Here is a 16,808-nt window from a genome sequence, read left to right as displayed (position 1 = left end):
ATATATATATATATATATATGTATATATATATATATATATTTTTTAATATATATATCATTAGCACTCATTCCAAGGCAAAACCAGTACAACTTTACTCCCCCCCTCCCCAGGACTGGGGATTGAGTCCAGGGGTGCTCTACCATTGAGCTATATGCCCAGCCCTTTTTTATTTCTGTTTTTTATTTTGAGACAGGGTCTTGCTAAGTTGCCCATACTGGCCTCAGACTCAAGACCCTCCTGCCTCAGCCTCCCAAGTAGCCGGGACTGCCGTTGTGCAAAAGCAACCTGGTTTGCTTTGGTTTTAATACGACCCCTAATATGCTAGGAATCTGGACTACTGAACTGTAACTCCTGACAGCAAAAACAACAGGGGGAACAGCGAGAGCAGCTGTCACCAGGCCCTGCAAGTGGCTCTCCTTTACAGAAAGGAGCAGGATTCGTGGGGAGGACTGGAGAGAAATACAGAGACATAAAACAAGTCAGTTGTTTTTGGTGAGATTCAAGCTTTTTATTATTTGCTAATCATATTTGTTTCTAATACTGTTTATGTAAGAAATGTAAATAAGACTCTAAGTTTAGGGAGGTTGGCACAATGAAAGCCTGGCTGAGAGAGGCTTCCTTTCTGGTTTTCCTCAGCCCTGCCCTTGACCACCAATATGCTCTGCATTGCTGGCGGAACACCTGAGGTCTGACCGCTTTGCTCTCATAGCTTCGGCCAGGCAGTTGGGAGTGCTACTGGGGGTGGGTCCAGGTGTGCTCCAAGGTGAGGCTGGAGTTCAGGGGTTGGACCAGAGTTCCTGGTTTGAGCATGCACAGATTTAATATGACAGGTACAAGCAAGCACAATGGTGGGTTTGCCTCTCACCAACTTTCCTAAACTGAAGGAAGTTTACATCACCCCGTGCTATCAGCCGTCAGTGGTGTGCTGATGTCTAACAATAAGATCTCAAAAATACATTTGCCCATTTCCAGGATGTAATATTTCCACTGTGCCATTTCTTTTTCTTTTCTTTAATTGTAGATGGACACAATATCTTTATTTTATTTATTCATTTTTTATGTGCTGCTGAGGATGGAACTCACACGTACAAGGCAAGTGCTTTACCACTGAGCCACAACCCCAGCCCCATCATGCCCAATTTCAAGCTGCTAGTGTGAGACTCATCAGCCCACAAAACTCCTAAAAATTTAACACCTGGACCTGGAAACTGGTAGGAGCTGGCTCCCACACACCACTGCCACTGAGCAGCACAGAGACAACCAGAGAACCAAGAGGCTATGGCGTCACTCAAGCAGAAGTAGGGACATCATCCATGGTCTACATATGACATGCAACTCTGACTACATGCTCAGTGTCTGCAAGACTAAGACCCATGCAATTCAAACAAGGAATGTCAAAGCTCCTTCTCAAACTTCCACTGCGGTTCCTAAAACCCTACTCTTGAGCAGCAGGGCCCCGGTGGGAGCAACCACATACCTTGCTTTGGAGCTCCCAGCCAGAGCTTCTGTGGGGTTAGGGACATTCTGCCACTCAGAGGCATGCTCCCCACTGTCCTGAGAGACCGCCAGGATGTTGCTTTTCTCGGCTTAGAGTAATAGGGTGACTCTAAAAAAAGACAATATGTGGTTTCCGAGTTGGAAAACATCAACTCCCAACACATGCACTTCAGAAAGAAAAAAATGATACAATGAAGTATTCAAAGGGCATGCTGATTCTAGATAAAAACATTCTGGCAAAAATTCTAAAATAGTTACTTGTGTTATGAGACAGAGTCTCACTGTGTGGCCCATGTTGGCCTAGAACCCCTGAACTCAAGTCATTCTCCTGCCTCTGACTCCCAAGTAAGTGCAGTTATAAGTGTGCACCCAGCATTACAGTTATTTTATATACGTATATGCATTTACATTTCTCTTTTAATTTTTATTATAAAGGAAAAATAATTGGAAACTTAAAAATATAAAATTCTATTACTATTAGAATTCTAACGTTATAATATTTAATGTCCCATTCAATTTTTTTCCAGATATGTATATATTTTTACATAGTCACAATCATGGCGAACATATAACTTTACATCCTTTATATTTAACACAAAATATTTTTCATTTTGCTACATAGTGATATAGCAATAATATTTGAAATGGAACATGTAAACTATCTAGAAGAAATGATAAAAATTATACTTTTCCAGGGCATTCTTGTTTTTCTCATCAAAATGTTAAAAACTTTTTTGTTTGTTTTTTGGTCCTGGGATTGAACCCAGCCATGCTTTACTAGTGAGGTACATCCCCGGTTCTTTTTTTTTCTTTTTCTTTTTTTGTGGTGCTGGGGATTGAACCCAGGGCCTTGTGCATGCGAGGCAAGCACTCTACCAACTGAGCTACATCCCCAGCCCTCCACAGTTCTTTTTATTTTTTATTTTGAGATAGGGCTAAGTTGCTTAGGGCCTTGCTAAATTGCTGAGGTTGGTCTTGAACTTTTGATCCTCCTGCCTCAATCTCCTGAACCCTTGGGATTACAGGTGTGTACCACTGTGCCCAACCACATGTATTTTAAATAGCAATGAAATTCATATCTGTAGAAGGTCCTGAAAATTTAAGTCTACTATGCTTATATGAGTTGTTTTTTTTTTTTTTTTCCATGACTTCACAACTTATAACCAAGAATGCTCTGCTCTGGATGTGTTTTCAGGTACCCCGGAGCCACAATACCCACCTCAGGGATATTCTGATGGCTTTCCTTACTTTAACTGTTTGTTTAAACTGTCATTTACAAAAGTAAATTAGTGATCAGAAAAAGAGCCCATAAATTACATTTCCCTTCTAAAGGTTGAAGATTTATCAATGAACAGTAGGGATTCCATAGTAAGAATTTTTCAGGAAAACATACGCAAGGGTAAAAGCTGGGGCAGAAGAGAAAGTGAAAACAGGCCAGTGGGAACCCGCTGTGTTATTTGATAGCACCTGCAAATCAAACGGGAGGAAGCCTCAGGGCAGATGCCCTCTCCTCACAGAGCAGCGCCTGGAACACTCTGGTTACAGCATCCCCCCCCTCCCTGATCCACACACTGATTAGACATTCATGAGCTGAATGTTAAGTGAACAGGATAGACAGGGTCCCTGCCATCACAGCCTTTCACAGACAGAAAAGCAGCTCATGAACAAGGTTAGGAGGACATGACTCCATCCGAGCGGGGGGGCAGTGTCCCTGAGCCCTGGGCAGTGAGATATGCTGAGCCAACAGCGGAGAGGACTGTGTGAGCTTTGCTCCAGGGGCCCCAGAGGACTATGGGAGAGGAAAGACAGGGGAGCTGAGGGCAGGCCCAAGGGGCAGCTGGAAGCACGGGGTCCTGAAGAAGCAGAGCAGAGGCAGCAGGTAGAGAGACAGGGTGAGGCCACACCACCAGGTCAAGTACAGCCCTGGCTCTGGTAGGCTAAGAGCCCTGGTCTACATGAGTCCCGTGGAAAAAAAAAATCCTGACCCTTACAGAACTCTACATGAATACAATTTGATTATGATGATTTCTAACACTTGAAATGCTTGACATTCAATAAGAATAGTGAATGATGTTGACCTTAGTTACTTTCAAGCCAAAGGGCTGAAACAAAATAATTCTAAAATGAAAAGGTTTGAAACCCAAACACCTGTACTTTTATATCAATTCTCAGTGTTCTCCAAGGAAGGACAAGGTTACCATCTGGACATGTCCCCCAAGGCTCCTGTTAACACAGCAATGCTCAGAGGTAAAATGATTAGATTCTAAGAGTCGTGACCTAATCAGTCTGTCTTGGTCTGAATGGACTGACTGCATGTGGCAGGTGGCTGGAGAGGTGGGTCACTGAGGATGTGCCCAGAGGGTGCACCTTCCCTGCAGCCCCCTCCCCTGTCTCTCCTGGCCTCCTGGCTGAGTGGAGCAGTGCTCATCTACCATACCTTTCTCCCAGATATTCTGTCTCATGCTGGGCCCAGAGCAGTGGACTGACTGTGAACTGAACCTGGACCTATGAGCCAAAATAAACTTTTCCTCCTCTCTAAGCTGTTCTTGTTGGGTGTTTTGGTCATAGTGACAAAAAGCTGACACAAACCTCAAAAATTCCAACTGCCAAATGATTTCTTTCTTTCATTTTTTTTTTTTAAATTTTCATTTTGTAGTTGTAAATGGACAGAATGCCTTTATTGTTTATTTTTATGTGGTGCTGAGGATGGAACCCAGCACCTTATGCATGCTAGGCAAGTGCTCTGCCGTGGAGCTACAGCCCCAGCCCATGATTTCTTTCTAATATGTATATTTATTCTTAACATATAATGTGTTCTTTACAAGAATGTACTTTTGTAATTATGTTTTCTCTGTCCACTGTGAAAGTTCATTTGCATTCTCTGAATATATCCTGTGTACAACTAAATGTGATTGAAACACATGATACACACATAACATATATAAAACCACACGTATACAGATGATAAGGGTGGGAAAGGCTACAGGCTGATGGGTAGCAAAAGGAAGCCAGTCTAGGGTTTCACATCTTCCATGAGCACATTTGTGAGACTAGCAACCAGGTCACTGTGTCCCAGAGCAGCGTTAGAACAACAGAGACAAATCAGGAGGCCTCGCTGCATCTGGACTGGCCCAGCATGGCAAAGTTCCACCAGCAGGAGCTGCCTCTAGGCCATCCGTGGAGAAGAACAAAGCTGTTCTCATCCTGCTAAGGATGAGGGGAACCCTGGCAGCAAAATGAGCCCGGGGAATCCCAAGAACAAAAAGGTGAACTTCCCTTCTGCCTTGGAATATCCACACCTTCTCAGTACTGGGCCCAGAGGAACAGCTTTGATGCTCAAGAAATGCATCCTAACTTAAAAACATCCTTTAACTTTGGCAGTATTCTGGCTTGAGAAACCAAGAGAAAGAAAAAAGAAAGGCCACAATGTGCTGTGTCTCATGGGAGGCTCAGTGGGACAGTGGCTGGGCCCTGCTCAGGAGCTGCAGCCTGATAGCTTGGTGCCTGGGACAGGTGGGGATCCCAGGAGCACACACACCTGAGGTTCCAAAGCAAATGGGGCTTGTCCCAATGACACCATGTCTCTCCTACCCCGTGGCACAAGTAAAGAAATGTCCTCTGCTTTCTGTGGGACACCAGGGACAGGCAGCTTTTGGAAACACTCCAGGGTCAGGGCGGGTACAGGGGCAGAAGGCCTGCTCATACTCACTTGGTGATGTGGGAGGCTTGTGGAAACCTTTCCTTCTTGCTTTCTGAAAGAAAGAAGAGGTGACATAAAGCAAGCTGAGCTTTCTGTCCTTCCCTGGGGGTTCCTGTTATGGAACCCTGCCGTGTGTGGGGAGGGTCCAGGCGGTCAGTATGAGGGGATGAGGGCAAATGAGCTCAGTAGAGCCCTATGCCAGGACTGAGGCTGAGGGGCACCACGTGCTCTCAGACAAGTCCTAAAACAGGAAACTCAAGGAGGGGGCCCTGAGAGCTCAGAGGGAAGAGCCCAGGTAAGGCATCTTCTCCGCTCCCCGGCCCCACTGTCCTCGAGCTCAGTTCTGGGGCACTGATGCAACCTGTGTCCCCACAGCAGGTTGGGCAAGATGAAAACCCTAAGTAACTGCAAATCCCACGGAGGAAGACGAGTCCAGAAGGAGTGGCCCTCTGTGTCGGCCTGTCTGCCGTGACAACCATGATGTCAATGCAGAACTGGGTGCAAATTTGCTTCTAATCCTCGCCAGTTCTGTCTCAGGGAAAACACCATCGCCCTCCAACCTCGTCTTCCTCATGCACTTCACTCTGATGGGAACTTCCCTCGCTTCCCCTGGGGGAACACAGCGAACCCTCTGTTTGAGGGAGGCTAAATTCCACCTAGGGGCTAGCCTGGGTCGCTGCTTCTCCAAGGGGCACTTTGGACCCCAGCCCCAGGGATGTGGCAGGACACCCCTCAGCTTTTCAGACAGGGTCCTTCTAGGGGACAGTGCCCTAGAGTGGAGCCAAAGCTTGCTGGTTCCCTCAGTGCTGACAGGCCACTGTTTTGCTAGAACCATCTACATGACAAGCTTCTTTTGCTTATCTCTAAGCAAGCAGTTAGCAGGCTTCCTCTGTCACCTGGCACAGTGGCAAACAAACTAAGAAAGGCCAACTACAGCACCATCGTGGGCCTCTGGGCTTGACCACCTACTTCCTGACCCCTCCCAGCTGGTTCCCAGCACCCCAGCGGCCCCGCTGCTGGCCAGGCTATCTTGGCTCTGGAAGTGGGCTCTCCGGCCTCACCAAGCTCCACCTTCCCTCATGTGAGGACTGGGGGCAGCGAGCAGGCCAAAACCAGATGCGGGACTGGTCACTGGCCTCAGGTGAACCCTGCTCAGGATCTTTTCTAGAAAAAAAGTTTTAAAATTATAATCTAAATAATTTAAATCCCACCAAGGGATTAAAACTTTTCAAACACCAAGGAGCATTCAGGATTGTATCCTGGTTAAGGACATCTGTGCCACTCGGCCTATTCTACTCTCTGAGGAGCACGTGTAAGGGCAGAATAAGCAGCAGCTGCAAGTCATGATTAATACTCACCGTCTCAAAGTCTGAGTCAAAGGTAATTGCAGATAGACTGTCATCTCCCTGGAAGAAAAGAAGCAAACACAGTAACTATGTGGTTCCTGCTCGGTTCCTGATGGTCCAGTTCACAAAGTGCACATAGCCCATCTGTGGCTGCTGAAGCAGAATCCAGTAACTCCAAGGCACAGGACCCTGGGACTCCTCAAGCCGGCGGCCAGCTCAGACTCGCTGGCAGAACTGCTGTGTATCCAAAGCCAGAGCACTAGGTCCTACAGAACTGCTGTGTGCTCGCCACAGAGAAAGAGTTCTTGACCAAAGTATTTCATTCCTCACTCTGTATAAACATTCTGACCTTTGTGTGTGTGTGTGTGGAGCTGGGGATTGAACCCAGGGCCTTGTGCATGAGAGGCAAACGCTCTGCCAACTGAGATGTATCACCAATCCCCATTCTGACTTACTCAGCTTTGCATCAGAGCACAATGAATCTGTGATATCTCCTGCTAAGAGCGCCAGTCATGGCTTAGAAAACATATTCCCAGGGGCTCAGGGTGCCACTCAGCCTGTGGTAGGCTCTGGGTTCTATCTCTAGCACCAAACCAAACCCAAACCAAAAACACTCCTGGAGATGCACATGCACAGGGAGACATTTGGGCCCATGAAGGCTCCTGCCTGTTCCAGTCCTCTGCCCTGCTCAGGAAGGGTGATGAGGCACACCAGCCTATGTCAGCAGACTGAAGCAGACTGGCCAAAGAGAGGAGGCTTCCTAAACTAACGCAGGTCCAAGTCCTGAACAGCCAGAAAGCAGAATATATGCATTTCCCTTCAGAAAAGCATGTGGCTAATCTGTAGCGCTGGTACTGGACGCTAGAATGGGACCCTTATTCTGAACCAACAAGGCTGTGGCTGGGTGGCACAGGTGGCTCTGTTTCAGGATCTGCCCAGCATGGAGGAATCACCAGCATCACAATGAGTCACTGTACCCTGAAAGGAGTCGAGCCATCTACAGGTGGGCACACAGAGAGGGACAATTCAGCCAGCAGCTTGAGTTTTACTAGACACAATGGCCATGTTATCACACGCACAGGGGCAGCTGAGTTGACGTGGTACTTACCCTGCTACCTCTTAAACATGCAGAACCCAGATTAAGAACACAGTGTGGGGCGGGGGTAGTGGCTCAGTGGTAGAGCGCTCGCCTAGCACGCTTGAAGCACTGGGTTCGATCCTCAGCGCCACATAAATGTAAAATAAAGATATTGTGTCCACTTAAAACTAAAAAAATAAATATTAAAAAAAAAGAACATAGTGTGACTTAAGCTGGGGCCCAGGGAATAGTTCATTCCAAATAACCAGAATCTTTTAAAGAATTATTCACTGATTTTGATTTCTGCTGTCATTTAATGGTATTAGAAGCATATGACAATTATAAAGTTTTCATTTGAACAAAGTGTACTAAAATGACATACACAATTTAGGAAGGCAGGCGGGAAATCAGACGTATCAAGTAAAGTCAGAGAATCCAGGTGGATAGCCTGTGTGTGAGTCCCCAGTGTCCAAAAGGTGGGGTTTGCCAAGGACAAATACAGATGTGCTGAACTCTGGAAAGAAAAGTAGCCACAAGTGTACAGGAGAAAATCCAGATGGCAGGGGCTCAAGTGCACCCCTGCCCAACCAGGGACTTTTGCTGATCCAAGGGCAGCCTCTAGATGACTAAGCTAGGAATTAAAATGGGGGAAAAAAACCTGAGTAGGAAACAAAAGGCTACACAATGCAGGCACAGACTCCAGAGAGTAAGCTCAGCCACATGACTAGTCAAATAGGTGAGCAATGACATCCACCCCAGGGGCATGGGGGGGTGGGGTGGCCATATGCAGAGTCACTATAATACCTGACCAAAATGTCTAGGTTTCAATGGAAAAGTTATGGGACACACAAAGGAACAGGAAACAGTGACCAACCCACGGGGGAAAACAGGCAATGGGAAGTACTTTCAAAGGGGCCAGCTGTTGGACTTGGCAGGCCAGATGTCAGAGCAGCCACTACGAGATGTTCTAACAACCAGAGGAGGCCATGCCTGACTAACTCAAGGATGTGCGACGACACGGTGTCTTAAACAGAGACCCCTGGAGGTGAGCACTGTAAGAGAACCAGGTGGAAATTCTGGAATTGAAAAGTATAATAAGTAAAAATGAAAAAGTCACTAGAGGTCAGTTTTAGAGCAGATTTGAGGGGATAAAAACAAAAGCCAGTTGGTATGAAGATAGCACTGGAGATTGTGCGACTGGAAGAGCAGAAAGAAAAGTCATCACAAGGAGCACCGAGCAGGCGCAGGGGCTAGCTTCCCGGGGCTGCTGACCTCCACGCACTGAACCCCGGGGGCATCAGCCTGAAATAAGTGTCTTGCAGCTCTACAGGCCGGAAGTCCAAGACACTGCCCTGGCAGGGCCAGGCTCCTAACAGAACAACCAGGTGGAAGAGCCACAAGGAACTGGAAGCCTTGAACAGCTCAGTAAACTCAGGGAGGTTCACAGAACGTTCCCCATCACAGAGCGAACGGCCTGCTGCAGCCCAGTGAACGCAAGCCCACGGTTGGCTCCAAGCCAGGAGGGTTCAGGCAGAAATCCTTCAGGGCGTGTCTGTCTCGGATCACAGTGGGAAGGAAAAACTCAACAAGAGAAAACAATGTGGAAGTTCCCAAATGTGTGGAAATCAAACACATTCCTAAACAAACAATGGATTGAAGAGGAAATTAGAAAACACTTTGGGGGCGGGCACAGGGGGGCACACCTATGATCCCAGAGGCACTGGAGGCTGAGGCAGGAGGATGGCAAGTTCAAAGCCAGCCTCAGCAACTTAGCGAGGCCCTGAGCAACTTAGTGAGACCCTGTCTTAAAAAAAAAAAAAAAAAAGAAAGAAAGAAAACACCTTAGGTGAATGAAAAATTTTTTTTTTTTTTAATTAAAATGTGGGGCTGGGGTTGTGGCTCAGCGGTAGAGCGCTTGCCTAGCATGGGCAAGGCCCTGGGTTCGATCCTCAGCACCACATAAAAATAAGTAAATTACCATTGTGTCCATCTACACCTAAAATATAAATATTTAAAAAAATTAAAATGTACTTAAATTGAAACTTTGAGCAGGACTCAAAGGGAAACGAAGCTATAAAAAAGCGTCTTTATTTAAAAGGCCATATCAATAGCCTACTCTTCCACTTCAAAGAACAAAAGCAAATTCTTGGGGACAATTTACAGCTGCAACACCCTTATGAACATGAAGACCTTGGGTGAATACTAACCTTCTACCTCTAGAAACAGAAGAGAAAGTTAACCCCAAAACAGGTAAAGAGAAAGTAATAAGGATGAGACTGAAAAAATGAAATTGAGAATAGAAAAAAGAATTTAAAAAAATGAGACCTAAAATTTATTCTTTGAAAAAAAATCAACAAAATTGACAAACCTTTAGCCAATTGATTTTAAAAGGTGGCGGCGGGGGAGGGGAGGGCGAAGACACTAAATTACCAAAATATGGAGTAAAAGGGGACATATCCACTGACCTTATAGAAATAAAGAAAAGTCCAGGGCAATATGAGCTCACTAACAAACATCAAAAGACAAACTGGATAAATTGATATCAATCCTTCATAAATTCTTCCAAAAATGAGAAAAGTAGGGGGTACTTTTCAATTAATAATATGATGCCAGTATTACCCTGACACCAAACCAGATAAAGAGATATCAAAAGAAGGCAAACTACAGACCAATGTTCTTTATGAATACAGATGTAACATCTCAACACATGACTAGTGATCAGCACCTCATAACATACAAAAGAAGGTTTTATGTATATATATAAAGGGTTGTATACCACGAACAAGCCTGATACACTACTAAAATGAAAGGTTGGTTTGACATAGAAAAATCAGTGTGGTATACCGTATTAGTGGAATAAAGGACAAAAAATATGATTGTCCCAGAAGCTGTAGAAAATGTGACAAAATCTAACACCCATTCACAATAAAAATATTGAACAAATTATGAAGAGAAGAGAATTTCCTCAATCTAATAAATGGCACTGTCAAAAATCCAGAGCAACATTATATTTAATGGAGACAGACGGAACATTTCCCTCCTAATATTAGAAACAAGACAAGGATGTCCTGATGTCCTTTCTCATCACTTTAACTTAAACTGTACTGGGGTTCTAGCTACTACATTAACATCAGAAAAACTAATTCTAAAAAATCCATACTGGAAAAGAAGAAGTAGAGCTACCTCTGTTCACAGGCAATCTTATCTACAAAAAATCCTAAGGAATCTATTAAAAACTATCAAACAAGTTTAACAACTTTGCAGGAAACATGATTAATATAAATTTTAATTATAGTTATATATACCGGCAGTGAAAAAAATCTAACATAAAATTAAGAAAATTCCATTTATGGGATAAAGAAAATGTGGTATATATATACACACAGTTGAATATTATTACTCAGCCATGAGAATGAAACCCTGTCGATCATGTGTGACAACATGGATAGAACTAGAGATCATCATGTTAATTGAGATGTCAGGCACAGAAAGACAAGAACTGAATGATCTCTTATGTACACTGTAAACAGCTGATCTCAGAAGTTGGGAGTAGGATGGTAGTTACTGGAGGTGGGGAGGGGGTACAGAGAAGGGTTGGTGGAGAGGTATAAAAAGTTAGAAGGATTTAGTGCTATTAGAGCACAGTAGGGTGATTATAGTTAGCACTAACTTATTTATATTTCAAATTAGCAATGAGAGGAATTTAAATGTTCCCAAAACAAAGATATTAGCATGGGTACGCGAATTACCTTGTTTTGATCATTACACCTTATACACATGTATCAAAGTATCACTGCACCCCATAAATATGTACAATTATTATATCAATTAAAAATTACCCAGATGCAGTGGTGCATGCCTATGATCCCAGATACTTGGGAGACAGAGGCAGGAAGATGCGAAGTTTGAAGCCAGCCTCAGCAACTTAGTGAGATCCCATCTCAAAATAAGAAATAACAAGGGCCTGGGGCTGCAGCTCAGTGGTAGAGCACCCCTGAGTTTAATCCCCAGTACTGCAATAATAAATAAATAAGGCCAGCATGACAGTAAAAAATTAGCTGCAAATCGTGTATCTGATAATAGACTGGCATGCAGAATGTATAAAGAAATCTTACAATTGTAGCTCAATAGTAAAAGACAACTCCCCCCAACCCTTTTCTTTTTTCTGTGCTGGGATTGAACCCAGGGCCTGTGCATGCTAGGTAAGCCTCTACCACAGAGCCACTCCCAGCCCCAAACCCAATTCTTTAAAAAGAAAAAAGATCTGCATATGTATTTTTCCCAAGGAGATATTCAAATGACTAGTTAGCACGGGGAAAGATGTTCTATGAATATTCTAAAGCTATTGAAATTGTACAGTTTTAAATGAGTGAATTTTATGGCATGCAAATTATATTTCAGAAAAAAAGAATGAGTTAATCTACATGAAGTTAGGAAAACCGGCTACTTGGGGGGAAAAAAGTTGGATTTACCTTTCATCTCATGCCAAAATAATTTCAAGTGGATTAAATATCTATATGTTAAAAAAAACATGTGAAAAATTAACTGAGGTACAGGGCCTAGCTACCTAGACTGAGCCCAAACTGACAGAACCTATTCGTGGTCTTGAACTCACTGTTGGCCAGTCCTCGTGGCCAGTCCTCGTTAAATACTTGGATGAAACAGAAGACCAATAAAATGTGAGTGAATTTGAAAACCTCCATTTCATTTAGACGGAAGAGGGTGAATGTCTCAGATGGTCTCTAACCTGCAGAGGAAAGAATTGCTTACAGCAGTTTAGAACTCGCAGTTCTATCTACCCAGGCCCTTGGCACACCTTCTGTTTCAACTCTGGAGTTCTGAGAATTCTATCTGCTGGAGCTTATGGGAGGAAAAAAAAAAATAGCCATTTGATAATGTGCATGGCCCTCTGAAGATGCACATGGCCAGCATGGCTCACCAGAAGGCGCCAGGACCTCAGCGGTCTCCCTGCTCTGGGTCTGGCATCCTATTGCAGGCTGGGGAACAGGGGCCTGTGTCCAGAGCAGGCAACATGGAACCTGCCACAGGGGAATGCCCACCATGTCTCTGCTCATCCTGGGAAAATGCGAACCCTTCCCAAGTGCTGGCTCTGAAGCCGCCAGCCATCAGGTCCAGATGTCTCTTCACCCTACAGTATGCACTGTGGTCAGCAAGCCTGCCACAGCCAGGTGGGCAAGCAACAGGCACTCAGTAGGTGTCTTAAAGGCTCATAAGCATGCCCAGAGGTGCTCTATTCCCAGGGCTGGGGAAAAGGGGGGCCTGACAGCCTCTCTTCTCAAGAAGGTCTTGACTGATTTGGGAAAATAGATCCAAGCTCAGTGGAAAAACCACAATCCCCAAAAGTCTGGGCTGGAGCCTGAGTGTTTTCCAGACTGATTTCCTCAAGACCAAGGCACCTGGTGGTAAGCTCTTTGTGTGCTCTCTGAGCCTAGGGTAGGGCCTGACATGGAAAAGGTGCTTAATAAATGTTTATTATATATTAAAAACATTTATAGCAGCATTGCTTCTAATAGCAAAAATGGAAACCCAGGGGGCTGGGATTGTGGCTCAGTGGTAGAGCTTGGGACGCATGAGGCACTGGGTTCAATTCTCAGCACCACATAAATAAATAAATGAAAAGGTAAAATATTGTTGTCTATCTTCAACTAAAATAATAATAATAATAATAATAATAATAATAATAATAATAATAACATCCTGAAATCCAAAGGAGTAAAAGTAAGGAAATGAATGAAAATAACAGGGTTGGTATTTTAAAAATCATGTTCTTAAAAATATTTGAATCTGAGAAATGTTAACAAACAGCAAAGGTCACAAAACTACAAATCTATATCTATCTATCTCTGTGTGTACATGTTTGGGAAAAGATGCATCGGGAAAATATTAGAAGAAAATACATCAAATGTTAGCTGGTTTTCTGTAGGTGGCCAGATTACTGAACAACTTTCCAAATTTCCTATAAAGGGCATGAATAATTTTTGAAATCCAACTTAAGCAGATCCTAAAGTTCAAGGAGGGAGGGTTGGTGATAAAGCTCAGTGGTAGAGCCTTTGCCTAGTGTGCATATGGCTCTGGGTTCCATCCTCAGCACCAAATAAATAAATAATAAAAAAAGAAAGAAAAAGAAAATTGTAGAAGCAGTAACTTGAAGGCCCTGCAGACAGTCAGGCCCCCCAGATGATACAGGACCTGGGGTACCTAAGGGGCCAGCAGAAAGCCCAGCAGCACCAGACCCCATCTTTGGTGAGCTCTGCGCAGCCCTCCTCCGAGCTCTGCAGTAGGTGGAACCTTCCCTGGGTTTGACAGTGCCCTCGATGGAACGCCAATTGCTGTACATGGCTCAAGCCCAATTCCGAACCCTCCTCTCCCCGACCCCACCTCGGGGCCTCTGCACCTGCTGAACTCGCGTCCTCTGTCTTTGCGAGCCGAGAGCAGGGACAGGAACCACATCTGGGACGCCCTCAGTTTTGGGAAAGATGCATCTTTTCCCAAAAAGAAGTCAACTGAGGCACTCTGCACCCTTTGGTAGGGTCTTGGTCGTACTTAGTAGGCTACTGCCTCATCCCGGGGACCCTCCGCCCTGGGGGTAATGCAGCGCAGCCCCTCTTAGTCTCCAGCATGCGGGGTGCATCCATTCCGCCTGGAAGAAGGATGGCCCACCTCCTCCTCCTCCTCCAGGAAGCCCTCCGACCGGGGGGCCAGCGGCTGCCCGGAGCTTCCTCCCTCGCCTGCAGTCGCCCAAAGCACTGGTGCGGGGCACTCCTCACCGGGGACCGCGGTCGCAGACTTGCAGGGCGCGGGAGGCGCAGTCCCTGAGGGCTCCCTGGAAGCGGCGGCTCGGCGGATGGGCGGGCGGGGCCGGGCAGAGGACTCGCGACGCGTGGGCCCCTGTGCGGTAACAATAGCCCGCTGCCCACCACCCCCGGAGGCCGCGCGCGCTTACCGTCTCAGAGGCCGCCTCCACCAGGCCCTGGCTCATGGCTGCAGCGCTGCCGGGCCGCCGCAGCACTCGGCACCGCGATCCAGGTCCGCGGCCCGCCAGGCCGCCCGCTGCCATGGCAACCGCGCCACGCCACGGGCCCCGGATGTGGCCCCGCCCGGTGAGCCGGGCGACCGTAAGCGAACGCGGAGGCGGCGGGCCGACCGGAAATGCTCCCGGAGTTGCTGGCTCAGCGCGGTGGAGCGCAGGCCCGCGAGGTGCAGAGCCGCGCTGGGCTTCGGCGTGCTTCCCGGCTGAAGTTCCACAGAGGCTTCGTGCCGCCCTTGCAGCTCTCACCATAGGAAGAGCAAGGGGACGATTAATCAGGAATGCGTTTTTATCAAGTTAATGTGGAAAGACAGAGATGGCTTGTCCAGGCAGTCCCCAAGATGCTTAGGTTATTTGGGCTCCAACATTCATGTTATTAGCAAAGGGTGGTTTGCTGTCTCGACCCAGGCCTCCAAGGCCGGCTGTCCACATCTTCTCCATGCCCTCTCCCTGCTCTATTTCTCCAGGATCTGACACTTATCTATAAGAACATGCAGTGTCTGGACTGGAAGCCGCTGGCAGTGGTTCTGTGTTCGCTCTCCGGAACAGGGTCTGGCAGGAAGCAGTTATCCAATATATAGAGACCTTTTATTTTGTTTGTTTATTTATTTATTTATTTATTTATTTATTTTTAAACAAATAGACATTTGATTCCAGCGAGTCCGATGACCTTGGCCTCTGCTTCAAGTGGAGCGTGAGAAAAGGGCTGTGGGGCTCAGTATGTGTTCAGTGTTGAGAAGAGTAACCTGCCCCATAGTGAGGATAGTGTGGCTCTGTTGTGATTTTATGATGGAGGGATGAACAAACAGGTATGCTTCACTGGTTGCTAGTTCTCTTGTTCTGGCCACCACCCCAAATTATGAGTCTGTGGTCCTTTTCCCCCCTCAGTTTCCCCATATTTGTGTTTTCATTGGGGCCTCCCCTCAAGCAGGGTAGTCCAAGCTGGTTAGTGGTAGCAAGGTCAGAGTTTGGATACTCACTGTTGTCTTCTTGTCTGCAAAATGGCAATGATTCCAGGGATTTTTTTTTTTTTTTGTATCAAAAGAGGAAACAAAATTTAGCACAGTGCCTGGCACATAGTTAGCACTCCTAAAACAGAAGCTAACAGGTCTAACAGTCTTTGTAAAAACTTCCATTTGCACCAGGCATGGTGGCACATACCCATAATCCCAGCCAGCCTGGGTAATTTAGCAAGACCATATCTCTAAATTAAAAAAGGGTCTAGGAATGTAGCTCAGTAGCAAAGTGCCCTGGGTCCAATCCTCAGCATAGGGTGGGGAGCTTTACATTGCTTCCAGGAATTGATCACGATACACCAGTTTTTGTTTTGTTTTGTTTTTAATATTTATTTTTTAGTTGTAGTTGGACACATTACCTTTATTTTATTTATTTTTATGTGGTGCTGAGGATCGAACCCAGGGCCTCACATGTGCTAGGTGATCACTCTCCTCTGAGCCACAACCCCAGCACCGGGGTTTTGTTGCCCTCACTCCTGGGGCTTCCCAATGTCCTGCCCTTCTCATTTAATGATAAATACAGTGTATGTCTATGATCTTTTCTCTATGGTTCTGAACACCAAAAACTTCTGAAAACTTTTCATAATTCATTCGATAGCAACACCTGTCCTAACCTCACCTTGGAAGGAAAACTGAGCCAAAATGGGAATAGTACCCATCCTCCGGGGCTACTATTAAGCACAGCACCTAGCGCAATGCTATTCTACGTTTTACTTTCTCCAGAGGTACCCAATTAGGTAATATCCGTACTCTAGTAGGATCTCATTTGGAGTTGGGTGTGGGAGGAGGGTCCCTGCAAGGGTCAAGGTAATTGTCCAAAGTGCTGTCCCCATCTAGTCAAAGTTGTTGCTGTTGTTGTTTTAATTATTTTTGTATGTATTTTTAGTTGTTGATGGACCTTTATTTTATTCATTTATTTATATGTGGCGCTGCGAATCAAACCCAGTGCCTCACACATCCTAGGCAAGCGCTCTGCCACTGAGCCACAGCCCTAGTCAAAAGTCTCACTTTTATCTTAACATCTATAGGAATTCTGCTTTCCATTTATTAATATAAAACTAGTTTTCGCTTTAAAAGCTTGCTGCAAAGCTGATGCCAAGGGAACAGGAACCTTGTTTACCC

At 45.6% G+C, this 16,808-nt stretch overlaps 1 protein-coding gene and 1 non-coding gene across 9 annotated transcripts in view; both read right to left on the bottom strand.

Annotated features, from left to right (window-relative positions):
* Iqce (IQ motif containing E) overlaps window positions 1-14,744 on the bottom strand; it is a 49,293-nt gene extending 34,549 nt beyond the window's left edge. For 4 of the 8 annotated variants that reach the window (XR_007341152.1, XR_007341155.1, XR_007341154.1 and 1 more), the window contains exons 1-4: window positions 14,587-14,744; window positions 6,557-6,604; window positions 5,208-5,250; window positions 1,479-1,607 (exon numbers count right to left, since the gene is read on the bottom strand). Coding sequence is in view for 3 of the 8 variants with exons in the window: in XM_048784706.1 (XP_048640663.1) it covers window positions 1,479-1,607; window positions 5,208-5,250; window positions 6,557-6,604; window positions 14,587-14,700 (334 nt within the window). In the remaining 5 variants the exon portion in view is untranslated. Of the gene's footprint in view, window positions 1-1,478; window positions 1,608-5,207; window positions 5,251-6,556; window positions 6,605-14,586 lie in introns of those variants that run through there. The other 4 variants (XM_048784706.1, XM_048784707.1, XM_048784708.1 and 1 more) reach the window with 2 other exon arrangements.
* On the bottom strand, window positions 2,320-2,393 carry Trnaa-cgc. The gene has a single exon. It is a non-coding gene; the product is annotated as a tRNA-Ala (tRNA).
* Window positions 14,745-16,808: the final 2,064 nt, after the last annotated feature.

Source organism: Marmota marmota, unplaced genomic scaffold (genome assembly GCF_001458135.2).
Source record: "Marmota marmota marmota unplaced genomic scaffold, marMar, whole genome shotgun sequence".
Lineage (NCBI taxonomy): Eukaryota > Metazoa > Chordata > Mammalia > Rodentia > Sciuridae > Marmota > Marmota marmota.
This window is presented reverse-complemented; position numbering and strand designations above follow the sequence as displayed.